This window comes from Polistes canadensis, unplaced genomic scaffold (assembly GCF_001313835.1).
Source record: "Polistes canadensis isolate GaletaPanama2010 unplaced genomic scaffold, ASM131383v1 scaffold_15, whole genome shotgun sequence".
In the NCBI taxonomy this organism is placed as follows: Eukaryota; Metazoa; Arthropoda; class Insecta; order Hymenoptera; family Vespidae; genus Polistes; species Polistes canadensis.
Genome location: NW_014569562.1, coordinates 631,867 through 643,636, shown reverse-complemented (window position 1 = coordinate 643,636; position 11,770 = coordinate 631,867). Strand labels below are relative to the sequence as shown.

The following is an 11,770-nucleotide window of genomic DNA, read 5'->3' as shown; positions in this document are numbered from 1 at the left end:
ACCGTCGCCGTGTTTCTCCCCCCAAACACCCCCCCCCAACCCCTTTTTCTCTAGTAAACTATAATTATATATGTTTAAAAAAATGTATACGTCGGAAGGAGGTGCAGGATATCCGAGACACAGACTCCAATAATATATACTTATACATGCTTCACACACATAATACACATCGACCAGTCAAAGCAGGGACCACGTGATTATGTCTGAGCTGGGATTGCGACTTAGCATGGAATAACAAGTCCACGACGCTCTACTATTGACTCTACAACCAATCCCTACTCTCTTTTTCTCACACATACACACTCTTTCACATACACCGTCTCTCACTCTCTCTCTCTCTCTCTCTCTCACTCTTTGTCTGTCTCTCACTCTCTCCCTCCCTCGATTTGTCTCTTTTTCTTTTTTTTTGGGTTTTCTTGTATTCGTTTATAATACTTTTATTTCTCCCCCCTAACCCCCCCGCCCTACGATACACCCTGTATAATTTAATTCCTCGTAATTTTTAGCGTTTTGAATTTTCTCTCGTAATATTTATATGGTCGTTTATTTTTTTTTTACGTCCAAATTTTCCTCCTCGTACGATTTTTGTCGGTTTTTTTTTTCTTTTCCTTCTTTCGTTTTTTTCCATCGTTATTTTCCCGACGACCCGTTAAAGCGAGCGACCAACACCCTCCCCCCGTTCGTTCGCTTTAACGTGCCGATCAACTTTTCTCTTTACCAACGATTTCGATACTTACGAGAATGTGTAAGATTATTTTTACTTTACTCCTATTGTCTATCTGTCGTTTTACCTATCTTTATTCTTTCTTTTTCCTTCTTCGTTATTAAGCAAAATGGAAGAAGCGACGTTTATTATAATACACGTATTTATTTATTTATTTGTTTGTTTGTTTGTTTGAAATCAATCGTTCGATTCGCGAGAGAAAATTAATTAACTTAAAAATTCGACAATTGTATTACATATATATATTCGTAAAATATTGTCAAGAAGAAATAATTTCAATCTGATATAAATATTGACTGAATTATTAAATAAAATGAAAGGGGATGAGAACAATATATCGAATATCTCCCGTAACGATAACTAAATCTCTATAATTTCCTCCCCACCCCACTCCCACCAATTAAAGAACTTCGGGAAATATCCGAGAAATTGTTCTTTCCCATAAAATTTTTAATCGTTCGCTTCGACCATTGTAGCAATGATAGTACACCATTAAAACCTTCCTACCGATGTTTCCGATTATTTCATAGTTTAAGAACTATACGTCCTAAAAATTATAACCAATGTAGATACACCTTTCTCTTCCCCCCACCCCATAAATCCCATTTTCGAGTTTCAAGCTCGAAGGAAGGATGAGATCAAAAATCCGAGCTCGAAATTCTAGATACTAATTCTTTATCCGTATTATTCTATATATATATGTGTGTGTGCGTACGCGTTGTATGTGTTTCCTTCTTTCTTTTATTTTTTCTCTCTCTCTCAATCTTCTTTTTGATCCCCTAGTAGGATGATCGAAATCGTTGGAAATCCTTTGATATTGTCCCAGAAGCATGTCCTTCGACGATCGTACTAACGTTCGCCAAAGGATACGTTTCGTAGGATCTATCGATCCGCAAACCCTCTCAATTCCAATACTGAGTAATCCCATCGTGGAGTCTATAGCTGAGCGACGTCTCCATGCCAGCCAGATGCGACTCCTCATTCTTGAAATTCTCCGTGAATCGACTCCGAATCCAACTTCCTAGCGAGCCTTTCTACAACCATCTTACCTAAGAAGCTAATTCTCTTGTTTCCCCCTACCTACCATCTTTATCTATCTATCTATCTATCTATCTATCTACCTCTATCTATATCTATATCTCTAACTCTCACTCACTCACTCACTCACTCACTCACTCACTCACTCACTCACTCACTCACTCACTCACTCACTCACTCACTCACTCACTCACTCACTCACTCTCTCTCTCTTGCTCATTTTCTCTTCTCTCTCTCTCTGTCTCTGTCTCTGTCTCTCGTATTATTCGTTCATTTCGAAATTTCGAGAATAGTACAGAGCAATGAGCTTATTTTTTAATAAAGATACTACGATCTTTCGTCGAACGAGACACTCTTGCGTCAAATTTATAAAATAACATTTGATAATAAAGAAATTTCAAATTGTACTATTTGATTTTCTTGATAGTCTTTCATTTCTATATAGCTTTCTTTATTTCTCTCTTACTTTCTTACTCTCTTACTCTCTTACTTTCTATCTTTCTTTCTGTCTATCTCTCTTGCTCTCTCTCTTTCTTTCTTTCTCTATCTTTTTCTATCGATGTTTGAAAGCTTTAAATACATCGATCTCCTATTAAGGGAAATATAATTGATTATATTCTATATTAATTTTTCGCAGGACACTGATACTTTTTTATGATCGTCGGATTTTAAGCTTGAAATTTTTTCTTTTTTTCTTTTTTTTTTTTGTATTAAAAGCTATTATCTTAGATCAAAGGGTAACATAAGTTTCGAAGTTCTTTAATGAATGTTCCTGTTAATTATTATTACTTTTTAATACTCTTAATTATTCTCCTGTAACTTGTAATTTGTAAGCTTTTAAAAGAAGTATACTTTTTTTTTATCTTTTGCTTAGCCAGAACTCTCGATAATAATTAGATTAATTCCTTATTCAAATATTGATGGTGGTTTTAAAATAAGTAAAATTGATCGGATAAAAGATTCAGAGTCCTGATGAAACGTAGCACAATCATTTGCTTTAGTAATTATCATAGACGCAATACATTCGCATTATTTTCGAAGTAGAATTTATGTTTTTAGCGAAAGATCGTAAATCAATTTTATCGATAGATAATAAAAAACCAAAAAAAAAGAAAAAACAAACGGAGATTAATAAATGTCAAGAATAAGGGCTCGCTTGGCTACGCTTAGGCTAAGTTTGCATTCATTTCGCACACATTGGTGGAACGTTTTAAACGTCTTATGAATTACTTTTATGAAATATATTATAAAATATCCAATGATGGGTAAAATTTTAAATTTCATAGTTTTGCCATTCCATTATTATTATCATTATCATTGTTATATTATGAAATTTCGATTCTTCCTTAAAATGGTTAAATTTATATTCACCATAAGAAGTAAGAGACCATAACTCGTCAATCAGTTACGCTCGCAGAACCTCGCAAGTGGAAAAGTTTAACGGAGCGCGAAAAATCAGCCAATCAGGGAGAATGTCTTTTATACAAGTTCACCGACTCGACACGCTCGTATTTTTAAAATATCGCCATATAAATTTCGATCGAAATTTGGAGTGACATTTTTTTCTTTTTTTTTTCTATGCATAACCGAGAAATTAATTTTCAATGAAAGTATTATATATACATATATATGTTTCAGCGTGGATAATCATATTTTATTATAACAACAATCATAATTATGAAAAGGAAATTAGTAAACGTAATTTAAACGTTTGATATGTTTAATATACAATAAAATCAACTTAGAAATATAAATGCATATGACACGTAACGACAGTAGTCCTAATTTCTATACGCTTTATGAAATTCACATACAGATCGAATTAATTTACATCATTAATGATTCAGATGGATGATTATGTCAAATGTAAACGTGCTACGGCATACAAATTCATAGTTATACACGTATTAATTGTGTTAATAAAATTGATACAGATACACAATACGTTTAAATAATCTCAATATCTATTTAGACGAGGAAATACGGGAAGATAAATATCAAATTGAAATTTGTATAAGCGATTGATAATTATTTTAATAAATCAATTTTCATAAACATCAGGGGATAATAATCTTTTCCTTAATAAGCAACGTCAATCTATATGCAAATAATGCATTATATACCTGTTTCACTAATTTCTATCTCTTTGGTATATTCAATCTGATTGGATGAAAAATAAATATAAAAAAAAAAATAAAGAAAAAAACAAATTATCGTAGAGATTATATTTTTTGATAAATAAAAATGAAATATGAAATAAATCGAAGTATCTTCTGATAGTTGTGGATTTATACAACCATAGGTTTACGATTGAAAGCGTTAAAAGTTGTGAATTTTTCGGATTGAAAGGGGATGAAAACAGAATGGGGTGCAAAGGATCCGTTTCAAATCGCTTGGAAGGCGATCGGGGGCTCGACTAGACGTTTTGAGAAATAAGTGAGCTACCCAATACCTGTCTTTCTCACCTGTTGCACGCGTGTTACTCGCTCTGGTACGCGAACCGTATTACGATGCGTCTCAAGACACACTTTTCTTTTTTTTACAATCCGTACTTATTTTCTTTTTCCTCCGGTTTTTCTTTTTTCTCGTTTGCGATTTTTCTTTCCTTCTTAGTTTTAGTTCTTCTAAATTCATCATTATCATCATCATTATCATTGGGTGATCGGAAAAATAGTTTTCCTAGTTTGCTTTTCCACTTGCTAACAGAATTGTTCGAATTCATTTTTAGAAAAAGAACAATGTCTACGGAATATTTGACGAATATGTTTAATACTATATATGAATAAAAATTAATTGAAGAAAAAAACAACACATAAGAAATAATGCAACGAAGCCGCTATTGAGTACGAGATGGATGCATATTTATTGTTCGGATGCACCCTTACTTGCGTGCCCCTCGGCGTACTTTGGCGTCTAATTGTTCGAATATTTAAGAACAATTTTAAGATTGTCCTTGGTGGGTTACACCGTGCGCACGAGAACGGGGCACACGTGTAAGATCAATTTACCGATAATAATTCTATCGGTTTTTTGTTTTGTCACGATTATTAATTCGAATGATATTTCGAACTTTTCTTATTTTTTTCCGAGAAAAGTTTGACAATGAAATCGTTCGATAGTGAGTGTCTCGCTTCCGGTACGATCGATTAGTCTCGAAATTATCGCAATAACTCATACAATGAGATTATTTTAATATTTTATATAAACGAGTCTTACGCGAATTAAAAATAAAATTAAATATATTATTTATAATCAATTTTATATTATATATATATTATATAAATATTTAATTAATTATAAATAATTTTCTTCCCGATATTTATCTCGAGACAAGGATACGTAACGAAAGAGAGAATGCTCGTATTTTTTCTTAAATGCACAATGCGAGTCGGACGCAAACGTTTAATTAAATAATAAATAACAAACAAATATTATTCGGATTATAAAATCGCGATTAATCGAGAGCACGGTTGAGGATGTAACTTCAATTATGATTATAATCTAAAAAATAAAGAAACAATTTTCGAAAATACATTTCTCCTTAAAGAAACGCGTTTATTTTGATTTTTTTCTTCTTATATTATATTATATTTATTCCCATGATCGCGTTTACGTACGAATGATTGATCGATCCGCTCGTTTATCTTCCTCGATCACTGTTCCTTCTCTCTTTCTATTTATTTCATTTAACGTAACATATTTTCATTTTCTCAACTTGAAAATTGTCTTTTTACCAAGCTGATAAATCGATATCATTCGTCAAAAATTATATTACCTTTTCTAGCTGCTTATTCGACTATAGTTCTCGTTTCAAACCGATTCAAAAGAAAAATCGGATTCTTCGCGATGATAAAAATGAGAGAGAAGAAGAAAAAAAAAAAAAAGAAAAAGAAGTATAACAAGAGAAAACATTTAATAATAAATTAACAACGTGATCGCAATTTAAGAACGATACGACAAAAAAAAAAGAAAAGATAAAACGATCGATTAATATCGGAAACGGTAGAAAAAAAAAAACTGGAATTATTTTTGAATCCTTGTTGTCATAGAGAAAAAAGAAAAAAAAAGAAAGAAAAAAAATCTCGGTAAAAAAAAAATCATCGTAGCCTATCAGGACGAAACTCAACCGTGTCATCCTCTTGTGCATCCTTCCCTCCCACTTCAACCACCTCCCCCCATCCGCCCCCATACTCTCAGTTCGAAGCAGCCCACGAGTAGAGATTTACGAGCGAAACGATCTTTTTGTGATTCGATGATCCCAAAGCAACGTGTATTCGTTCGTTGTCAACTATGGCCGATTTTTTTTCTATTGCACTTTCGCGAATCCCGTTTTACCTTGTAAATTCGTATCGAGAGAAAGAGACGGTCAAACGAACGAATTTATTTTTCTCTTTTTATTTTTTTTTTTTTTTTTTTTTTTTTTTTAATCTCTCTAACGATCTTTTCTGAAGTCGTAAAGTTAATCGTGTAAACGGGATTTGTGCCAGGCCCCCTCCCCCTTCCTGCACCGGTTCTTCCCACCGTGCTCTCTCTCTCTCTCTCTCTAACATTTTTTTTCCTTGTATTTCGTTCAAAACTTCGAAATAATGCAGTCCGAGCGCATTTTCTTTACCGATTTTGTTACTTTTTACTTTTCTTTTTCTCAATTTTTTTTTGTTGTTTTTTTTTTTTTCAATAAACAAACGCCTATTGCATATAACGTTATCCCCAATCACGTCTCTGTCTCTGTCTGTCTAACTAAATCTTTCTAAACTATCTATCTAATTAATTAATTAATTAACTAACTAACTAATCTATCTATCTATCTATCTATCTATCTATCTATATCTATATCTATCTACTGTCTCTTTCCCTTCGCAATCTACCCTTCGAGATTCCATGTATTTATATTATAATTATAATGAATTTGGTCTACTAACTGTTTCTCTAAAAACACCACCTGTTATTATATTATATATATACATATATATACATATATATGTATGTGTATATATATATATGTGTCTATATATATTCTGAATGTCAATATGTTCCTCCCTGTTGTCTAATTGGAAAATTTGTATATAAAAATAGATAAGCAAATAGAAAAAAGAAAAAAAAAAATATATGAGAAACTACGCAATCATAGGAAGGTAGAAAAAAAGAAAAAAAAGAGAAAAACCATAAAATAAAATTGAAAAAGTCGAAGCTGAGGGAGAAAAAAAAAAATAGTGAATGTGTAATCACATTCGAAATTTAAAATATATCATATCGGAAAAAAGGAAAGCAAAGTTACATAGGTCGTTATATTTCATTTCTGTAATTAAATGTAACAATATCGTGATGCGCGCGCGCTTGTGTGCGTGCGTGCGTACGTTCCGTGTGCGTATGTGTGTGTGTCGCATGTCCCCCCCCCGTATAATTGATTAATTATTATTGTTAGTCGGTGTACATCGGTGTACGTTTTATTAAATGGTCGTATTCCCTAAAATATTTGTACTTGTCCTACAGAGGAAGTAGATATGCATGTGGTTAACAATATACGATATATATGTATATGTAATAATATATTATATTATATCTAGAGCTACTGTTTATATGTAGCACGTAAGAATATCTATATCTATACTATATATTCTGTTCTCTATATATGTTTTCACCTCCTTCGTGTCCTCCTTCAGTTCTCATTTTATCCCTCTTTGTCGGTATCTATCGTCACCCTTGCATTACGAGTTTAAAGGGACACACCTATTAGTCGTTCCTTTGTACATATGTACTTAATATGTACTTGTAGGTACTGTATACTCTCCTGTCACGGTATATGTTTATGAGCGAATATATGTGTGTGTGTGCGTGTGCGTTTACGTTTGCGTTCGTATTTCTCTGTTGCGTGTATGTCTCTCTGTGTATACGTGAGAGCAGCTGTGCATATTTGCTATTCGCACGAACCTCCCTAGTCCCTATTTTCAATGTTCCCCCATGTATATACATACACATATACACATACTATCACGCACATTACATACAAGTATTTACTTATATATATATATACACATAAGATACTAACCTATCTCTCCCTTCTTCTATCTCTCTCGCTCTATACATTATCGTTTACCGTTCCAGCTCTCAAGTACGATCCGAGATACTCGCCAAACTACTCACGAATTCCTTTGAAAGATTTCCACTAGCAAAAGGGATAGACCCGTCCCTACGTACTCCGGGAATTTACTTCATTGATAACACGAGAAGAAATGGAATCGAAAGAGAAAAAAAGAAAATATAACGAAAAAAGAAATAAATAAAACATCATCACCACCACCACCCCCACCCCCACCCCTTGTCGAGCTTATCTATTTGCGGCGAGATTCGTCTCGTCGTTACGTTTAAAAAAAAAAAAAGTAATAGAAAAACAAATCTTAAACTCTCGTGTCTCGTTTGCACAAACATATACGCCCACCACATATATCTATTTACTCCTACCTTCTATATACAAAAAAAAAGATTTAAAAAAAAAACAGACGATTTTTATACGAAGTTTCTTTTTTTTGTGTTAAGCAAGGAGCAATAAATGATTCGTGATAAAGAAAAATCTGTTGGAGGTAAAAGATGACGAAAATAGCTCGTCGGATGTATTCAAACGTAATTCACACATCGTTTGTTTTTCAAATAAAATAAATTACACGCGTCGTATATTTCGCGTTCGTGTAGTTTTTATATATTTACAGAACACGATTTATGGTTATAATATTTCGATAGATCCGATCATAGAAAAGTCCCAGTCGGTCTCTTTCGATCGTATACAATTGATCATAGATTCTCCATCACGGTATAGTGAAATTTCATACAAATTTACGTCCTGTTTGGACAAGTAACAAGTGTATTTAGTTAGTTGTTATATAAAGCACACGCGTACGTATATATATATATGGAATCGGTTAAGTTTAATTTATAATGTAAAATACGATAAATATTTCGCGTAAAATATATTTGTTTGAATCGAAGTTTACTAAAATATATTATATTAATCATTCGCGTGTGTTATTACCTATGAGAACGTACATAGCAACGCACGTTTCAAGATCGAATCTAACACAAAAAAAAAAAAAGAAGTGATATTTTAATAAATCAAATATTATTTATGATAAATCACAATTGCTTTCAATTAATCTCATTAATGTTGTTGAATACTACTCTTTATCGATAAAACCGTAGGCAAAGGGAAACAAGTTTGTCAGTTAATTATGCATTAACCCATGAAGTTGCTAAATAACGAGTCAACATAGACACACTCAAACCAACCAACCACCCACCAACCCTTGTGTTTTAATCAAAGCCACATTCTATTTAGTCTATCGCTAACTTTGATAAAATTGCCACAGGCTTGGAATGAGAGTTTGAGTAATCAAATGAATGTTTCATGAGTTGAAACGGATGCGATGTGACTGGAATTATTTAACGTCAAAACATATCAAATAATTTCTCGGTCGCAGTTGTTAAAAACACTTTCGATAATATGGTAATAGCTGATTAGTATAAGAGATTAAGAAGGGGAAGTCGACAAAACGAATCTCACCATGCAACACCGTGAAAAGAAGGGGTAGTCGAGGAGGGGGCCGTGGGGGTTGAAAGTTAGACTCGGAAGAATCTACCTACATACAAACACATTCCATTTGGCGACTGATCAAAGAGCAACAGATACTACTATACTAGAATTCAAACGGAACGATCTTTTCAACGATGCCGCTGCAAAAAAAGTAATCCAAAAAATACAAAGAAAGAGAGAGAGAGAGAGAGAGAGAGAGAGAGAGAGAAAGAGTAACAGAACGAGATTTTTCTGTTCTCAAACTCGATTCAGTCACTCGTATCACCTTTTAAGCTTTGATGCCGTTTAATTTTACAATCTCGTTGCACCCGTATGTCACACGGGAAAATTCCATTAGAATTGTATCTTCAATGTACAAAGAAAGTGGCTTTGGTCAATGTCAAAGGACAAAAAAAAGAAATATAGTCAGGATGTTATTTTCCAGTAACGAGTATTCGGGATATTTTGTTTCACGTTAAGATGAGAAAACGTTTAATATAATATGTTAGGTAAATCAAAAGAAATAGTAATACATATATATATGAACGGTCGAACGTGTGTCACGTTTGAATTTCACCGACGAGCCGATAACTTCTCACCTGTGTTCAATTGCTCTTTTCAAAAATATCTTCACCTTTTATACGTTTCATTTTACATACACATACTACATACATTTTCTTACATACATACATACATACATACATTACGTTACATACATATTACATAAATACAAGCTGCACGAAATTTTCCTTTCTAGTTTCGCATGTTAAATCGAGTAAAAACGTTAGGCAGTGTAACGTTTCGAATGGAAGACCAACTAACCCCACTTTTATTTCACTTTTACGACTAAACACTAAGATAGAGCCAACCCTCTCGCTCATATTTTTTTAATAAAACGAATTTAAGTAGCGATCGAATTAAAAAATCAATAGACTCGAGAACACCGTCGTAAAAACGTACCCTGCGCCCGATAGTACTGGGTACTTCTCCCCTTTTTTTTTTTTTTTGTGTTCCTTTCAATTTTTTAACTCGAGATTCGATTCGACTCTTACCCCGACTGCTGCAAAAGCCAGTAAAAAACGATTTTACGTTTGGTCATCGACGATTGCTCCTGAAATTTTTACCGATTTAATTTTTTTTCTTTTTTCTTTTCCCTCCAAAGAAAGATAAAAAAAAAAAAGAACGATCGGAAGTCCCTCGTTCGTTTTTTTTGTTTTTTTTTCTCATCTTTCCAATCGCATGCCTCACTTAGAATGTAATTAGATTTGTAAATATGTAAATATATGAGATTATAATATGCATAATCTTTCGCATGCGAGGCACGTATGTGTATGATAGAAGTTTCCTAAATAAACGGTACGCTAAAATAATGATTGGTACACGCTCGTTTTAATCAAACTTTGACCTTGATAGCTCGATCTGGTCCTCGAGTCAGAGAAGGGAGGTGACTTGTCCGATTTCATCATGAACGGGGAATGGTACCTCATCGGTGAGTTTCTCTGGAGTTGAAAGTTTGCCGGGAGTTTGAAATCACCGAATTGCAGACATTTCCTATCAGCGTGTATAATAAATAATCTGTGTGCGCGCGTGCAAAAAAAAATGATAAAAAAAAAAAAAAGGAAAAAACCGAGTATCGAAGAGAAATCCGAGGAAACGATGAACGACACAATGCACCTTTATACAATAATATAATTTAATAATAATAATAACGACAGGAATATAGCATAAAAAGAGAAATCTCAATTTTTGTCTATTTGAGATAGAAAAAAAAAAGAAAACAAAAAAAAGAAGAAGAAAATGTTATTTCATATTTATTATATTATTTATTATTTCTACGGACGATGAGAGAGATGATTTAAGGGGGTGATAAATGTTCTCTTTCCTTTTATTTGTCTCTCTTTCTCTTGCTCGTATTAATTCGTTAACTCGAGTGACATCGAGATGAGAGAGGAATGGCAGGATGAGGTGAGCTTATTAACGTTGAGGTCAACGTAGCGTCGATATTGGCGCAAGAATCGATTGTGAGAGTGATCGGTGGAAAGGGTAGGCGGGTAGGGTAGGAGGGGAAGGCGAGTAGGAGCAGGGGGAGGGGGCTTGGTGGCTTTCTGACGGAAGCATATACCACGGAAGCAGCAACCCTCCTCCTTTCCTTTTGTACGTCGAGATCAAAGCCCCTTGTCTCTCGTCCCTTCATTTCCCTCCTTCCATACTCTCCTCCACTCGTATATGCCCTCCCCCCTTCCCTCCCCCCTTTCCCCCGCGTTCTTCTCTTGCCATTATCTATCCAACATTCGTACGTATGCATCTACCACGTTAATGCACACGGTTAATCCATGGTAATTTGTAAATCTGTTTGTCGAGGTATTACCTCATGCGTGAACGAGAAGATTGCTCGATGATTTTAGCCCGAAGGACGTCCCTGTTCATACCCCGAATATATATATATA

General features: G+C 33.8%; 1 protein-coding gene across 7 annotated transcripts in view; it reads left to right on the top strand.

Moving 5' to 3' along the window:
- The window catches only part of LOC106793531 (neuronal acetylcholine receptor subunit alpha-7), a 250,571-nt gene that overhangs the window by 154,856 nt on the left and 83,945 nt on the right, over window positions 1-11,770 (top strand). For all 7 annotated transcript variants that reach the window (XM_014760536.1, XM_014760540.1, XM_014760535.1 and 4 more), the window contains exon 7: window positions 10,737-10,812. In XM_014760536.1, the coding sequence (XP_014616022.1) occupies window positions 10,737-10,812 (76 nt within the window). The remainder of the gene's footprint in view (window positions 1-10,736; window positions 10,813-11,770) is intronic.